This window comes from Aythya fuligula, chromosome 19 (assembly GCF_009819795.1).
Source record: "Aythya fuligula isolate bAytFul2 chromosome 19, bAytFul2.pri, whole genome shotgun sequence".
Classification (NCBI taxonomy): domain Eukaryota; kingdom Metazoa; phylum Chordata; class Aves; order Anseriformes; family Anatidae; genus Aythya; species Aythya fuligula.
This window is the reverse complement of record NC_045577.1, coordinates 8,340,783-8,358,810: the sequence shown is the minus strand read 5'-3', so window position 1 is coordinate 8,358,810 and position 18,028 is coordinate 8,340,783. Positions and strand designations below refer to the sequence as shown.

The 18,028-nt window shown below is 48.2% G+C and overlaps 1 protein-coding gene across 1 annotated transcript in view; it reads left to right on the top strand.

Moving 5' to 3' along the window:
* Nucleotides 1-16,338, top strand: part of PAPPA (pappalysin 1) — a 181,060-nt gene extending 164,722 nt beyond the window's left edge. The window contains exons 21-22 of the mRNA XM_032200161.1: nt 1,522-1,620; nt 12,658-16,338. Coding sequence (XP_032056052.1) covers nt 1,522-1,620; nt 12,658-12,765 — 207 coding nt within the window. The 3' untranslated portion in view covers nt 12,766-16,338. The remainder of the gene's footprint in view (nt 1-1,521; nt 1,621-12,657) is intronic.
* The last annotated feature ends 1,690 nt before the right edge of the window (nt 16,339-18,028 follow it).

Here is an 18,028-nt window from a genome sequence, read left to right as displayed (position 1 = left end):
CTCTCCATCTGTTTATAAATAATTCCCTTGTAACTCATGGTATATTAATTAAATTGGAAGGGCCTTTACAAGTTAAAGTCTTTGTCTATACAAATGAGTCAATCTGTGGCAGTTGGCAGAGTTAAGCCAATTTGCAGGGATAGGACTCTCAACCTGTAATTCTGTTTTCTTTGTTGGCACTTGCTGGATTTGCTTGTAACAAAACAAGTGACACTCAATTAGTCAGTCATTTCCTGGTAGTCCTGCCCTGGTCCAACATTGCCGTTACTGCCTGGACTTCATATACCATAATAGAGATCTTTAAACCTGCAAAACAGCAGCAGTAAAAGCTTGCATCCACACCACTCCACGGGGTCCATTTCAACACAGCCGAGTACGGCCGTGGCTCTTTCTAGGGAGAGCATGGCAAGCTCTCACTGCTAGTTCCTCAGGTGTCTATCATCAGGAAATCTCTGGTACTGCAATTGCTGCTAAATCCTCCCAGGAACTCTCCACAAGCCTCCCCAGCCTCTCTGTGAAGACGATTTCTTATAGGAAAGTCCCTCGTGTGTTTTTCTCAGTGCAGAACAAATGAATTTTCCAAAGAGCAAATAAAATGGGAATGTCCCCATGAGCCTGCGAGTGAAAGAAGTGTTACGGAGATATGACTGGGCTCTCTGATCAGCATCCATTTTTCCAAACTTTCAGAGCTGCTTGAGTTTCTCATAGATGGCATGGTGATTTTTTAGCATCAAGCACAGACTTGACTTCCAAGCAAATCTCTTGAGGACTCCAATGTGTAATGAAGATCCAGACTTCAAACCTTTTCTTCAAAAATCATGATTATTATGCAGGGCCTGTGCAGCACATAGACTGGCGATCACGTTGCACAGACTAGTGACCACATTTTCTTTTTCAAGGTGATTTATGAATTTTACTTAATAGCTCTCCTCAACAGCCCTCTGAATAATTGCCATTATCCCAGCTCTAAACTTGGAGGGGAGGGAGATTACGTGTCATGGCCAAGGTCACACACAGTAAGTGCTAGGTAGAGGATGAGGGCATGTAGTCCCTGTGCCCAGCTCTGATGGCTTCCATTTCTCTTTGAAATATGTTTGTACCCTCATTGCTGACACTTGTTGCATAGTCAGGAGAACTGTGGTTGAAAGTACAACTATTAAAAGCAAGCCAGTTTTGTTGCTATACATAACCTTCTTCTTTTCCCACATAGTTTCAGAAGGTTAGCTTAAAATTATCAAAAGGTGACACAAATTTAGATGCCTTGATGCTGTTCTCTGGGCCTAGTCAAATTAATATTCTCGAAGCATCTTCTTATGTGGGATGTGAAAAGCCAACAAGGGCTCTAGTGTCCTTTTTTTTCTGTCTGCTCTGAAAGGAGAGGGGAATAATTATCTCTTGTTTTTCAGGGCAGTCAGTAATGTTACAAACTATATGGCTCCTTCAAGGCTTCATCTTGTTCTGGCAACTATTACTGTTAATCCATGTCCATGTCCTCAGTCTCTCTGCTTTTTCACTTTCCAGCCTTTCATGGGGGACAACTACTGTGACTCCATCAACAACCGAGCCTTCTGCAACTATGATGGTGGGGACTGCTGTGCCTCAACAGTCAAGACCAAAAAGGTAAGGATGCCCCTTTCTGTTTTCCCTGGGAATTCCTCATGGAGTGTTGCTTTGTGCCCAGAGAAATTTTATTTTTACTAGAATAGGTGATCTGAGGTCTCAGAAGAACTTTCAGTCCAGGCACCACCTCACTATTGACATTCAATTCTTGTTGGTTTGTTTTGAAGTTCTCTCTTGATATGTATGTGCATTTCCCAGCAGAACCTGCCTTATGCCATGCCGTGTAAGGCATGTCCTTGAAGTAGTTAGAGGTGTTCATTCATTTCTGTTGTAAATAAACACTAGCTGCGATATAGGCAAAGGCCGTCTCCCTCCTAAACTCTTGAGTATGTTCATCAGGAAAGCTGTTGGGCATCCATTTTGCATCTACTGCTCAACAGACCTTCACAGAGAGACACTGAGAAGGGTATATTTGCCCAACCTGCTATCCACCATCACTGCTTAAAAAGGAGACTAAAAGTTCAGATTAATTTAGAGGAGCAGAGAGACAAATAAAAATATCATTGCAAGTCTGTGCGTCATTCCATGTGCACCCACATGCACATGGCTCTGTGACCATCACACCAAAACAATAGAGTAGCACAGACAGAGGTGCAGAGAAGGGCAGCAGGATTGGTCAGAGGTAGGAAATGTCTTTTGCACAAAGAGAAACCACCTCAACTAGGACATGAAAAACTTGCAAAAGAAACACTGAGTGTCAGTAGTGGCAGAAATTTATAAAATCAAAATTTAATGGAGAGAAGATGCTTAGGTAAATAAAATCCTCCATTTCTCATCACTTAGCAATTAAGGGGTGAATTGGTAGTTACCTGGAGGCAGGATCCAAACAAATGAAAGAAAGTGCTTGTTCACACTGTGTGAATTTAAGTGACAGGATGCATTGCCACAGAGTATTAGTAAGATCAAAATATATTTGAAGTCAAAACAAGAATAGGCACATTCATGGAGGTAAGGTCCATCAGTAGCTATTAGACACAGTGATCTGGTTGCAGTTTCTGGCACAGCGATACCTAAAACACTCAATTCCTGAGCAAGAAAAGGATCCCTCTACACATCCCCTTATTTTTAATGCTTTTTTTTTTTTTTTTTTTTTTTTTTTAATCCTCATTTCTGGCTAGTGTTAGAGACAGGAGAGTGATGAAGCTTGTGGTTTGAAACACTACAATATTTCATACATTTCTAAACAGGGTAGATTTTGAACTTATTTCCCAAAGAAAGGAAAGAAAATTGTAGCCTCTGGCATGTACAATTTTTACCTCATCTTCAAGATTTGAGTGTAGATCAGAATGAAGAAAATCCAGCTATTTTAAGTATCTGATGTACATTAATAAGTTTGAAAGCTTGAGAATAGACAGAGGAAGCCTAGATTTAGCGATGAGATCATGCATTTTACATCTGAGGAAGAAGCTTCTCTCTACAGCAGCTGAGGGACTGAAGACCTCTTTGTAGGGAACTGTCCTTTCTAAAACAGCTTTTGATGGGGGCATTCTTTTCCTTGGTTCAGCCAAAGATCTTGTGCTGGTGCAGTGCTGCGGGCTGTATCTGGCCCATCTGGGGACACTGGGAAAGGGAAGTGGACGTGTCTTGGGGCAGAGACAGGACTGAAACACATAGGGTGTGGGGCTGAATTGAGGGGGAGAGGGGCAGGAGTAAGGTTTGGGAGCAAAATTTATTGCTGGAAAAGGAGCTGAGACAGAGTGGGGTCTGCACAGACCAGGCAGTCGTGAGCACTCACCAGCCAGGCGAGTCACACTGGAAATATCTGCTGCTTCACTGCCACCCAGAAACAAGGTGACCACCCAGGCAGGGGAACGCACTTTGTAGCCCCGTCGTTTGCTGTTTTCTGTGCTAAAACTGCCCGACGCAAGGGGCAGATTGTTCAGAGGCAGGCAGCTGGGCACACTTCTCGTGCATTTCACCCATGGAGAGGGAGGTTTTGAGTTTTTCTGGGGGGTAAATCTACTTTCACTGACTACACTGGGAAACCCTTCCTAAGCCTGTCACATCCTTGGCGTGCACTCAGCTCTCCAAAGCTTCTCCTCTCTCCCAAAACACCACCGATGACCCAGAGGCCAAACAAGGCACTTGGAAGTGAGAAAACTGCCTTCTCCTTGCGCCTTGCAGGCCAAAAGCAAGAAGTCCAAGTCTCAGTGTATTACATTTATGGGGTAAAGAGGGGGCTAACAGCACTGCATGGCAGACTGGGACACCTGCGGCGGCAGCAGCGTGGCTCTGTGAGTTATTTTCCTGTCTGAAGCCTTTGACTGGAGAGCAGATTTTGGGCAAGGCTGTTCAAACACAGCTCTGCCTTTGAAGAACTTTATGAGTGGAGCGTTACAGGAGATATTCCAAGGGGAAAAACAATGAAAGGTGAGAGAAAAGGGAGCTGAATAAAAATACTCCGCATACCAAATCCTTCCAGCACAATTTGCCACCTACTTAAACAGGCATAGTTTTAAAATACACATTGGGTGTAAAAGCCAAAAACCTGGAGGAGACATAGGGAGGGGCGAGTCCAGCTCCGTTAATTCCAATACCAGATGAGGATGTATTTTCATATGGTTGTAGAGGGAGCGAAACACATGAAAGAGCCTGCTTTGCTCCTTTTCTTTCAGGGTTACATACTATGTGGCAGATGTGTCAGTCTTTTAAAGCCCCTGCAAGTTTACCCATAAATGTCTAACATTTATGCAACACCTGTTTTTCTCCCAAAATGTCACAGGACATTTTACAAGCTTGAGATTTATCATCTTTTCACCGTCGCAGCCATTGCTGAGGTGACACATGGTTCACATTTAACAGAACATAGCAACTCCGCACGTTATTTTAGGAAAGGGCTGAAGATTAACATTGCATCATGTGAAGATTCAGAAGCTAACAGTCAAGTAAGAGCTGACTTCAGATCTTTAATGTCCGCAAACTGTCAAGACTTAAGTTACACTGCATTCCCACCACCCTCCCCAAAACATTTTCGGCTCACGCAGTGCTGCAGTCCAGGTTGTCTGAAAGCACAAAGATTCAACCCATATTCACGTTAATCTTGAGCCCTCTTATTTAATGTCAGATTCTGCTCCTGTTTTATCAGCCTGAAAATGCACAAGAGGCTTCCATGCCGCATTTGCTTAGGCCACGTTTCCTCTTTGCATTTGAGCATTAGCAGCAAATGACCTTGTGCATTTCTGCACCAAGAGGGGAGCAGAGCGGTGTGACTTATCTGGCCAACCACTGGCTAATCAGCACTGTTGCTTAGATAGGAAATAATGAGTATTTGCTCTGCACTATTCCCAATCAGTCCAGAGAGCTTAAAAGAAATCATTAAAGACCTCTATTGAACACTGCAAACACCAGCGAATAAATTCAGTCATATTCCGTGCATAAATTCTAGGCAACTGCAGTCAGCATGCGGGAAAGAGAGACATTCATCAGCTTAATTATTTGTTATGTGCTAATTGATCAGCGTCCCCATGCAGCGGGCAAGAAGCCAGGGCTGGCTCAGCAGCAGGCAGCACCCAGGGCAGCAGGGACGCTTGTCCTGCAGTGCCTGACGGTGCAGCCCCGAGCGCGGGGAGGTGACACGGTCTGCAGTCGAGGCAGAGGACAGGGCTGCATGGCTTGCCCTGTGTATGACCCAGGAGCAGCTTTGAGAGACAGGAAGGCCATTGCCGGCCAACCTCCAAGGGAGAGAAAGCTTCTGTTGTGTATCTGGAGGGGATAAAGTCTTCCGTGAAGGACAAAACAAAATCCCGTCTCCTTTTCATCTTCCTCTCCTCCTGACCCAGCACAGGTTGCCAGCTCCCTTCTTGCCTGGCTGCTCTAGGAAGCTGCTTCTTGCTTTGTGCCCTGCCGCAGATAAAAGAAGATATTACTTTTTAAAACATTAAATACATGACAGTGCTGAAGTGGGGAAAATAAATAACCTGGGCATTGCTGGCTGCCTCTGGGCTGGCGGCTGCTGGGGTGTGCAGCGTGCCAAGGAGAGTAGATGGCTGTTTCTTTCCGATTAGTTTCAGGAAATCTCTCCAGTCGCTGTTCTCCTTCACTTCTTTTCTCTTTTCCTTCCCTTCTACAGCTTTTCCCTGTGCAAGGCTGTCTAGAAAGGCCTCACAGAAATCCGAAATGTTTCTCTTCAGGCTCTGCTTACGTACTTTGTTCCAGACTCAAATTGCAGATTTGCTTAGTTGAAGATCCGGCAGTCTGGTCCCTGCAAATTTAAACACACGGAATTTGCCGCTTTAAATTTTCCCCAACATAAACTGTCTGAAAAAGCAAACTTTCTTCTGCCTTTCTTCTCCATTTTCTCTTTTCATCACATAAGGGGTAAGCCTGCAACCCCCGTGAGAAAAACGTGTCTCATTCAGTTATCGCTCAGGTTTTCCCTTGACCACTTTGCCCGTAGCACTTAGAAAAGAAAAAGAAAAATCATCCTGGCAAAAATTCCCATCTCAAATGCCGCCCCTTCAGCCTCTTGACATTTCTGTCCAACACCTTGGAGAGGAAAAACAGCAAGTGCCTTGGCGGAAAACAAATGAGGACTTGCGGTAGATAGAAAACCGCGTGGGATTCATCCAAAGCTTTGCTTATCTACGAGATATGCAACTTATCAAAACCTCTTCAGAGACTTTATGGCCGAGAATTCAAGGCCTAAAGAAAGGAGCTTTGAACTGAAGGGCTGCTGCTGGCTCCAGCAGGGATTTCCCAAGCCTGTCCCTGGCTCCCCGGAAAGGGGGGGTCTGCCCCCTTCCCACCCCTAAGAAAACAGCTGTAGTCATCTCTTGGTATTTTGGAGAAATCAGGGCCTTTGCCCGGCTCTCCCTGCAACACAGACCTGTCCTGGGGAATCACAGGTCCTGCTCCCCTGGCAGAACGTGGCTGTGAGGCAGCTCACACAATTAGCAGCCTAAGTGACCACCCTGGCCGAGGAAAGTCAGCTTATCCAGAAGGATCGATGTCCATGGCACGATGCTGCTCCAAACTGCTTGCATGTCCCCAGCTGGGTGTGTTTGTCAGCTCTGTAATTAGCTGGAGAGATACAATGAATGGCGGGTGAGCTCGGAGGAAGGACGGATACAATGCGAAGTGTTGCTTCATGCCTCTGGAAGCGGCTCTGCGCTGCTGTGTGCTCCAAGCATGCTGCAGCACCCAGGCGTTTGGGTGAACTCACTTACCCAGGAGGTTTTTGATCGCAGCGTGAGTGGCTCGCTGCTGGCCATGTGAGGAGCGCTTTCAGTCATGGTTGGATGTGATGGGAGCTTATTTTGGGGCTCAGGGCTGGTTTCATAATTGTTCGGGGAGGCTTTCCAGGCGGCGATAAATTAAAAGCAGGGATGGTAGTAGCACATGCTGCCTATCCTGAGAGAACATTCTTGGCTTCAAGGGACGCGGGGCTTCCCACAACATACAGCGTTCCCAGGGGAAGCACTCGTGGAGGGTGTTTGCTTTGCCATCCGACCTCACTTCATTAGCAAGTGTTACAAAAACCAGCGAACAAACCTTCCCCGCTCCACCGCCAGCTATTTGGCCGCTGGGTGGTCTGGCTGCTATTAAATCTTTGGTGATTATTTAGACTAATTACATTCATGTTTGCACAATCAGTAGCACAAGGGTAGGAAGCGCAGCTGATTGCTGCGCAACTGAGCCGCGCTCGCGCTCCGTGTGGTTTGGCACGTGGTGGGCTCCCTCGCGCGGCTCGGCCCCGGCGGGTGCTGGAGCTCAGCGGGGATGCAGGGAGCAGGCACCCAGCTCCCCGTGCCGGCAGGGCTTTCCCAAGCTTCCCAGCTGGCTTCAGGCCATTGCAGTTGCTCCAGTTCTGGTGGAGCTGCTCCTGGTTCGCACCCTGTGGAGGGAGAGGAGCGTCTGTTGGATTTGGGTGAGCTATGTCTTGTTCTATGGGGCTTCCATATGGGAAAGTCCAGTTTATAGAGCTGCAAATAACAACAAAAAAAAATTAGGGCTTTTCCCGCAAGCTTCATCTTTGCCTTTCCCAGGCCCTCTCAAGCGGTGCCCTAGGTGTGAACCTGCATACCATTCCCCGTAGTTAAATGGGGCTCTTTCTTGTTCCATTATCTCCAAACAGCCCTTGTGACCTAAATGCCAAAAACCCCTGGGAAGAACCTTACAAGATGCATTTTTGTCCCACAAGGGCCTTGTCAGGGAACAAAATACTCCCCGGCGTTTGAGCTGCGAGGGTCTCGGGAGGCGCGGGGCCGCAACACTCAGCACAGCCTGCCACGCTTATCTTGACACGCCGCGTTCGCCGCAGAGGCTGTGTCTGCTGCGGGGTCTTCATATTTCCAGTTCGTCTTGTCTGGGAGATTTCGCAAACACTTCAGAGCTGAAATCTAACAACAGGCTGTTTCCCAACACTTCGCATCCCTCCTCCCCTGGTAGTCCCCTGCCTCCAGCCCTGGCCTGATTCTGCCCACCCTGGGTCAAAGCGATATGAGCATGTGTGAGGGATGAGCTCCGAACCTCTGCAGAAGTGTTTCCCATCCCTCCCTGTACCTGTCTGCGATTTCTCCTGTCAGTGTTCCCACTGGTTTCCTACAGACTGGCCTTTCTCAGCAGGGATCTGTCTTGGGATATCACCAGCCTCTTTAGATAGGTGCTGCTTAGCCAGGATTTGTGGCCCTTGACTCCTTTCATGACCTGGATCCCAGTTCAGCACTGGTATGTTCCATCATTGCCTTTGTTCCCACAGAGCATGGCATCAACGGCAAATGCTGCCATTCCAAAAGTAACTTGACTTCTGGCCATCGTCTTGTCACCTGACATGTTTGAGGACACTCAGGGCTCCCATACTCTGGTGGAGGACAGAGGTATGGGTTCAAACTCTGCTCCACGTGGGTGACGAGTTGGGAGTCAGGTAGTGTTACACCCCAGGCATGTGAATTAGGCACAGGCATGGTGACCCATCACCTGCAGCAATGTGGCCAGAGCTCCTGGAGCAATTCACTGCCAAAAAATAAGAGAACTGGGATGGTCTGGATCGTCCCTGCCAGCCTCCTGCCGAGTCCATAAGCCTGCGCCTGCTGCAGGTGCTGCTTTAGGTCCAGAGCAGGATGTGCCGCACCATGCACGCTCCCAGGGTGACAGGCATGATTTAGGCTCTGCCTGTTGTGTCTTAAAAATAGGTCTGTGGTCCTCTGTGCTTCAGGTGTGCCCCACATTCTCCTGAGTGCTGTTGATCCAAGCCATGGCTTTGTTTCTGGATCACCTCCAGGAGATGTGTGCGTGTGTAGGGAGAGTGTGTAGGCATGCAGAGCTCTGTTCTTTGCTTGTGTCTTTCTCAGATTATTTTAGGTAGCCTGTGGAGACAATATCCTACAGTACTTCATCAAATAACTGAGCCAGGCCCTAAGCTTGATTTTCAGCTTTTCCTCCATGCCCTCCTACGTGCTAGCCAGGTTTTCTACAAGGGGAGGTGTAGGGGAAATGCAGGACTTGGCAGGTGAAAGGAAGAGGAGATGATTCTTTAATAGTGTTTTACAATGGATATATCTGGAAATTTCAGTGCAGGTCATACATTTTGTTAATGAGTTGGGCTTTCACTGATCTATTTAAAAAGAAAAGCAGCAGTTAGTCTCGGAGTACGTATATGTGGGCTCCACACTTAAATGGGCTATCATTCAGAAAAAGGCTCAGTATTTATTATTTCTAGCACATCCAGCAGCTTTGTTCATGGCTCTGTACTCCACAGGGCTATCGCTGAACAAGCCCAAGACAAAAGACAGTTCTTGCTTGAAGGGGATTGAAGGTTTCTCTGCACTGGGTACTTCTGACAATCCCAATAGATGCTATGTGTGGGTTTGAGTCCCTAAATACCTCTGGAAATCAGATCCTTGGGGAACTCAAATGTGTATTTGTTGTAGATGATATTTAAAGTGGAAACCCTGTGTCACTGCTAAGTGTTTGGCAAATTTTGTCTTGTCTAATGTGACTGTGGATGTGCTCATTGCCCACAGAAATCTTTGACTTTTCAATTAATAGAAAACTGATCTCCAGAGCTTGCTGCCATAAGACAAAACAATTCATCTATCTGGACAATAGTACTGTAAAAATTAAATTTTGTACAAAATTCTGTAAAGGACATAAAGTGAATAAGGCTAATCTGATCAGGACGAAACCCTCTTACAATCAGGCTACCCACTGCTGCAACTGCTGCTGCAGCCCTGTTTTTGGGGCCGTGGTATTGCCCTAGAGAGACAGCTTCTGTGCTTCTGTCCATGAGCAGTCAGAAAGCCAGAGGGTTTTAGAGGGCACCACATGGGAAGACACTTCTCTAGAGGCTCCTTCTTCCCAGAAATTTGCTGCAAGGTAGAAGCAATCTATTCTCCTACGTGTACCTTTTGTCTGGGTAGGGAGGAGACGGAATGAAGAAGGTAGAGCGCTCCAAGGCAACATCAGACTTATGGCAGTTCGGGATTTTAAGGTCACATTTTCAGCACAGCCCACAGAGTAAGTCAGGGGAATGAGAGCCGGCAGCCTGGAAACACAGTTGTGCAGGGTTTTTGCTCTTGGCTCTGATGTTCCTGCAAGTAAAATGTTAGCATTTCTGGGATCGCCGTGCCAGCAAGAGATAGCACTGTCCTGCTCGTGCATGGAGAGCAGCAGAGACAAGGAGCAGTAAGATAATCATGGCTAATTTTAGCCACTTTACTGAAATGCCTGAGTCTGGTGTGTTGTTGTCCTGTGTTCAATGCAAAATACGTATCCACCTTCTCTGTGCGCCTGTCTTTCTCCTTTGAGCGCAGGAGCTGCTAAATTGCCTTTGTTAGACTGCTAGAGACAAATGCAGTGAATCTAGGCCAGGGAGAGGAAAAAGCTTGATCAAGACAAATGAAAGAACCAGGATCCCATGTCTTGCCTCCAACCAGTAGCTTCGTTGTACAACAGGAAGGATTTTTTAAGTCAAAAGCATTGCCAAATCCAGGCTGAACTGCATGATTCAGGATAAAAAATAAAAGTAAGGGAGAACTCAAGACATATTTACATGTTTTGTTTGGGCATTTTCTGAGTGAAGTAATTTTTTATTTCAAGACATAACTTTTGCTCTGAATAGCCTTTTTTATTTTTATGTATTGGAGAGAAAGGTCAAACCTGAACTGTAGCAGATAATCTAAACCAAAATGTTTCCCTCTACACTGAACAAAATAATAATAAAAAAAGTCATTTTCTTTCATGTATCATTTTTTTTTTCCTCTCCAGTATTTTAATTCAGTCATTAAACAATCCCTCCTCAGCCTCCTCCCCAAACCCCATTGTGTACAGACTTCTCCATTTTCCTATCTAAGAATATTCATAACGCTGTGATATGGGACAGTCCTACTTTGGCTGGCGTCTGCTGGATCAAGTGACCCTTAAACTCCTATTGTCTTCTGCAATTTCTAAAACTTCTTCAGTATCCAGTTACTTGAATTCATTTGTTTTTAAGCTTTTGGGCTCTCTCTCCTCTTTGCAACCTCCACATCTGTAGGAAGGTAGATTCCAATTATTCACAGGTCGGTTCTTTAGCTCCTGTTACCAAGGCCACGTCTTGATGAAGAGTCATCACCCCGTTCTACCTGGAGGGTCAGGTCTTCTGGGAACGAAGGCAAAAGCAACAGGAGGAGCCTCCCTAAACCCTGATTTGGTGATGAGTGTTGGCTATTTAATGTCTCTGTCAGCATGTCCCTGCCTTAGGCTCCCCAGTTGTGAAATAAAGCCCCACGCCCCGCCATCCCGCTCGGGTGTGTGTCAGGAGAAAGGCACGCTGCGGATGGACATGCAGGGACACGCAGCCGAGGTCTGGGGGGGAAATGACAGCTCTGTGCTCATGCACAGCGCTTGGTCTGCATTCCTGGATGCGCCGCTGATGACACGCGGGGAGCAGGCATACCCAGGCTTCATGGCCTGGAGAAAAAGTGTTGATGAAAGAGCAAACGTGTGGCAGCAGGGCCGAGGGGAGCAGGCTGAGCGCGCATGCCGCGCTCGCCGGGAACATTTGAGCAGGTTGTGGCACCGACCTGGGAGGAGTGTACGAAGGGGAATGAGGTCATTCATTCACTCAGCCTGTGCAGATGGGAGAAGTTCTTGGGAATTCACTTCAGGGCAAGCAAGGCACTGTTCCACTGCCACCCCCTTTTCTTTATGTAAATGCCATGATGCAATATGCCAAAATCAACTTCCACTAGCCAGGCACTGCAGGCTATTGTTTCAGCTCCTTCCCACGCTTCTGCAGAGAGATCGTGGCCAGATTTTATCTGCACGTAGCAGTCTCTCACTTGCATTCCTTTCCTGTTCCTCAGTGCCCGTTAGCTGCATCTGTTGACCTTAAACACAACAGGTATTTAGGGAGGTCTGTTTGCTGGACTGCCGTTTCACTGACCTGCTTCAGTTCATGCCCTGAGGAACTGAAACGAAGAACATTCATAATTAAATGAACAAATGGACTCGGTCATGGCAACAGGACCCAAGCCATAAGGCCATACTGCTCAGTGGGGCCTCACGGAGGGGAGACGATGGCCCAGGAGTAGGGTTCACCAACCCCCTGGGACAGAGGTGGGAATTGCCAAGGGGAGGCTGGAGTTGGGACCAACTGGACCTAGAGTTTGGTGGTAATTTGAATTGGTCATGTGTGATGAGGCTTTCGTGACTTTGCTGTCATTTAATGTTTGTAGGGTTGGGGGGAAGGAAAGCTCTTTAGAAGATGCTGGCAGCATAATGCAATTAGCACTGTGGTAACTACCCCAAAAGCCCCAGGGCTGCCTGAGAAGTACACGTCTCCCCAGACAGCTCTGTTCATGTACCTGATGTGAGCTGTTAGGGGAGGATCTGCTGACCAGTGACTGCATGAGCTGAGCAGGCTCTTCTCTATGCTTTTTGCACCCTCTCTTACGGACAGGTAGCTCGTCTGAAGCCTCAGCACTAAAATAAATCACTATGCAAAGTAAGTGTAGCTGAAGGCTCCAGCTGGTCTCTGAAGATCTCCCCAGAGGTATCATTTGTTCTCCAGGGTGCTGTGTGTTCCCTCCTTCATGTGTCCTTGGTTTCCTTCCTCAGGTTACTCCCTTCCCAATGTCCTGTGACCTACAAGGAGAGTGTGCTTGCCGGGATCCCAACGCCCAGGAGCACAACCAGAAAGACCTCCGTGGCTTCAGTCTTGGGTAACGCCAAGCAACATGGAATGGAGGACCACACTGCTCAAGGCAGGCTAGGAGAGACACCACATCCCTTTTGGTATCGTTTTTAACATTTAGCTGCTCAACTGGATGGCATTTCTGCACCAGGGACCCTTAGAATTCAACCAGTCTGCCTTTAATTTTTGTCCAAGGAGAACTCAAAGTAGGGGTTTATGTATTAACGATATCTTAAATAGTGATGACAAGAAACAAACAACCAAGAGTCAAGTTGAGAAGACTTTCATGTATCAAAACAGCATGTTATGCCCACCTAATTTGAACAGTTCATATCTAGATTTAAGGCGAGAAACAAGCTATTTATGTACACATATTTATAGAAATAAGTAGAGAAAGAGAGAGAAAGAGTGAGAGATTATGATCAACGCAAAAACAATTTCCCCTCTCCAGCACTCACAACTCAGACCGTTCATGGAAGAGGCTGTGCTCTTGGAGGACTCCAGGCTGAGCCTTTTCTGATGCTGAATGCCAAGGTATCTCATGCTCGGGGCACTGAGGTTGGGGTGGGGTCTCCACAGGGCTGTGCCTTTGGCAAGTGACTTGCCAGACGCCCAGCCAGCTCGAGACGTGGGTTGCATCTGCTCCTCACAGGAATGCTACTTCCAGCCAGGGAGCTCAGCAGACTGCAGTGGCCTTTCTGTACAGCTCCTCCTTCTCCCCCTGCCCTCAAAAAGCAAACAAAAAGCCCCTTTGTAGCCTGTCTGGAAGCCATAGGGCTGCTGGGACGTTTCTGTGTGGAGGCGGGCAGGTGGTCCCTCAGCAGAGCCAGGGAGTGGGGAGTCTAAGGACTGGCATTGAGGAATGTGGATGATTGCTTCTGAGGAGCAGAGAGGGTAACTCGCCCCCGCACTTGTCATTTGAGCATGTCTGCTGCTGCTACTCCTGCTGCTATGTCCCATACAACTAGTTTCCTTACTGTGTCAGGACAGGGTGAAAACAACCCCATGCAACCAAACAGTCTGCCTTAAAGCTTACCTACAACCTGCCTTTCAAACCCTCTGGTCTCTTCCTCAGCATTGGGGCAAGAAAACAGGACACCAGCCAGCCAAAGGAATCTGCTTTTTGATCTCCACCCACTCAAGGGGTTCTCCAAACCTCCTCCACCCCGCTCTTAGGGGTCTGTCTGTCAAACAACTGCTTCACGCTCCTGGTTTCCTAGGAAGGGGGAAGAGGAGGAGGCACGTGCTATGGGGAGACAGTATTACAATTTTGGCCATATTTGTCAGTATTAAGCTTCCAGGCCTGTGGGACAGACACCTTTGGTAGACCAGGAGCTTAGCTGCTTGTAATCTTCCAGCAGGAAGGGCATTAGCTGCAGCAGCCCTCATACTTCCCTCTCTCATAGCTCCGTCCTCCTGTTTCAGCCCCGAGGGGCCCACGTTGTGCCAGACTCCTGGGGACGCGTTTCATCGTAGGGTTCACCACGTTGAGTCACTGAGATGCCCAGTGCATCTAGTGCTGTCACTGCTGCTACAACCCACCCCACAGAAATCCCAGAGATGTCTCCAGCGTGGCCTGAGCTTGTCTCCTGCTGCTTTGGGTTCCTGCTAGGAGGAGCACATTTCTGAAAGGGCATCCCCCCAAGTGTTAATACTGTCTGTTCCTTGGGACTCTCCTGACATGTACAATCTACTGGTTAAAGACAGGATGGAAAGATTTTTTCCTACTCTTGCTCGTTTGAATATTTAGGCACTACAGCAAGACATAAGTGTAAGGGGAAGCAGTTAACTCGTGGAGATGGATGTAAAAATAGGTAGGAAAACTGGAAATGGAAAAATGACTGAGTTGTAGGTGCAAAGAGCCAGGCTATTCTCACCCACCCTTGGGGTTGTTTCTGTCGGAATAAACCCGAGAAGAATCTCAAAAGCTGAAATTTGGAGGCCTGGAGAGGCGGTTGGCAAAAGAAGGCGAGGAGCTCTCCGCTGGAAAGCTCCTGGTGATGCCTGAGGGCGGCCTGGCGATGGGTGCTGTGTGGATGACTGTCCTCACCAGGCAGGGCTGCAGGGGAAGGGAGGCGCAGTGGCATCAGGGCTCCTTCCACGGAGTTAGGTCAAACGTCTGCCAGAGCAGAGAGCATTAGCAAAAACTGATCCTGGGAAAACTTCCCCTCATGCCCCTTGCCCCCCGATTAATAATGGAAGTGTGTTAGTGAGAAGGGTGCTTCCTTCTCATCTGCTCATCCTCCTCTTTTCTGTAGGCAGTTGGCTTCAGGTGCCATCCAGCCCATCAGAAGAGCTCAAAACCTCAAAAGCCTTTCAGGCTGCCAACTCATCAGGTCCTCACTGCCTGGGGCACTTGGCAGGATCAGCCCCTCCACGCCACCTGCATTTCACCCTCGCAGGGAGCCCTGGTTCAGGTGCTGCATGCATCCTGCTGGCAGCTCAGTTTGCAAAGTCCCTTTCTCCGTTATGCAGCTCAGCATGGAGGAGGTTTTCCATCTGCTTTTCCCACCTAGCACATTGCCCGGGAGACAGGTCGGTGTTAGCATTAGTGCCACTTGCTGCTGTGGGCTCCTGTGAGCTCAGGACCCTTTTGAGCAACTTTGCGTGGCCAGAGCCAGCCTCTGCTCGCAGAGCTGGAGTCCTCCTCAGCTCAGGGGAGAAGGTGGCCTCTCCCAGCACAGTTTCACACCTCAGCTTCACTCCTAATCCAGGAGCGACTGCTCGTGGCCTAGTCCCTTCCCTGCAGGGAAGCCTTCAACATGCTGCTATTTGATTTTTTTTTTTCCAATTGCCATGTCAGCACTGGCCATCTCCTCCATGAACGGAAGTGCTGCTCTGAGTCTTATTAAATCCAGCGCCTTTTTTCATCAGGAACAGATTGCACCGAGGCAAAGCTTTGGCCTTCGTGTTTAGGGGCTGCACCATGCTCCCAGGGGAGTGAGGAAGGAGGACCATGGGGCACGGGTGCCTGCCCACCTCCTGTGCCTCTTCCCTGGGGCATGGCCAGAGGGGTCCTTGCAGCATCTCCCCCCTGTAAGGGCCTTGATTGCCTGGTGGAGTCCCGAGGGAAGACCCTCTGTGACTGATGGACATCGAGTGGGAGGTAAGAGGGATGCTGCACAACCTCCCCCCGGGTGGTGGCATAGGGCGAAATCAAACAGGAAGCTTGAGGCAACACGAGAGGGTGCTCGTGCTGATGCAATTTAGCTGCTTACGAAGTCCAGGTCACATCAGTGCCAAGAGCATCTCTGCCACAGACTGTGAGCCAAGGCTGCACCCACGGGGCCACCAGCCGGCCTCCTTGGCCACCGGTGGGCTCCGTGGCCAGCGGGAGGGCAAGCTGGAGCAGAAAGCGGTGAACGGTGCGGGATGGGGTGGGAAACTCCTATCAGCTGCTACCCCGCTCCCTCCCCACCCTCTCGCAGATGGGCTGAGCTGGTGTCCTCCTGCTTTTCTTGCATCTTCCGCTGTCCCCCCCAGGCTGAGAAAGGAGGATGGCACCAGAGGACTCTTGGAGTCGGGTTCCAGCTACCTCCCTTCCGGTTTCACTTGGTTGTAACTGTCGGTTTGTTCTAGGTTTTACCTGTGTTTAAGAAAAAAAAAAAAAAAAAAAAAGGACAAAAAAAAAAAGAGAGAGAGAGAAACAAAACCCATTAGCCAACAAAAGTTTCTTGCTGCAACTGATTCAAGTGGGGAAAAAATACCAATTGTGAGGCTTTACAGAGAGGAAGAAAATGAAAAAAAAAAAAAAAAAAAAAAAAAAAAAAGAGAAAAGAAAACCCGCATAATCCAAATCCAAGAAGAGCAAAGCCTATTTTTGTGTGTTTGAAAGGAAAACACTGATTCTGCCAGCTGAGTAGAGCTAGATACTTAAGTGTAGATTTCCCTAGAAGTACCGTGAGGTTTTATAACATTGTCTGGTTTTGTTTTCCTTGTACTTTGTGATAAGTCCAGGAACTAAGGCTAAGGTATTTTTCCCCTGGTATATTGTTGTTTGGGGGGGGGAGGGGGGGAGTTTTTTTTTTTTTTTTTTGCAGATTATTTTTTTAAGTGTGTATTTGTGCTTATTTTTTACATTATCCGACTGTACGTACGCATTTAACCAGTATTTCACTGTGCTCTAATTACTGCACTCAGAAGCACTGCACAGTCTGAATCCCGAAGAGCTGCGGGAGGGAGCGGGAGGGGAAGGAGGCTGTTGCTGTGTCAGCAGCCAGGGGATGCTCCCCAGCACTGGAAGCGGGGTGCCGATATCCCCTTTCCCAGCTCCAGCCCGTTGCTTCCATTCGAGGCCAAGCTAGAAGACAGGAGGGCACAGGGTGAAGTCAGCCAAGGCTGGGATGCCCGAGGGGGTTTCAGAGCTGGAAGTTTGTTGTTTTAATGTTTTTGGATGGTGTGGAGCTTACCAGCCTTTCAGCCTCATCCTGCCCTCCCCTGCCCGATCCCTGGATGCCCCAGTGAGAGCTGGTGGGCATGGTCGTGTCACGGGGAGAGTACCCTGTGCCCAGTTTAGACAATGCTCTTGATACCTTCATGGCTGTGGGCCCCATTTTGGTCTTTGAGCTGATGCCCTTCATGTTTCTTCCATGCCACCCCGTCATCGAGGACAGGCCATCTCCTGCCAGGGATAGACCCCTTTCCACTGGAGGCCCTTGACCACTGAGTTCAGTGGGAGCTTGACCAAAGCAGGAGCAGGTCCAGGTGGCCCAAGCTGTACTTTCTTGGAGCTACGGGTGATTTGGACAGTCAGGGTTTGGTGTTGGGCTGCTCCTGCCACCCGGGGAACCAGTGTTGAAAACCCCTGGTTGCTTTAGGAAGAACAAAGTGGGGCTTAAGGTTCAGTCTTAGTTTGGCAAACTGATTTTTTTCCCCTTTTCACCGGATCTACACATCCAAGATTCAATGAGAAGAATAATCGCTTCCTCTGAGGCCAGTAACAAGAGCTTGTGTTGGCTTCACGTGACAGATGAGGAGTCTTGGTGCTACTTGTTGGTGTTGTTAGTCCTGTTAGGTCGAGATGCAGAGCTAACGAGTCAGGAGTTGTCTTTGGTTCCCATTCTGGTTTGGTCTTTTGGTTTTTCATTCATTCGGTGAGGCCACAATTCAGCCACCAGTTTCCATCTTCTGAGTGCAAAGAACCAGGGCTTTAACGAAACATTTCACCAGCAATTAAAGAGGGAATTGGAACCATTGCGGAGTTTGCATTGTACGGCCTCTGTAATTACGTACCTGTCTGCAGATGATAGGCTGAATTTTGCTTCCATCGAGTCAACAGGGGGGTTTTGTTGATGT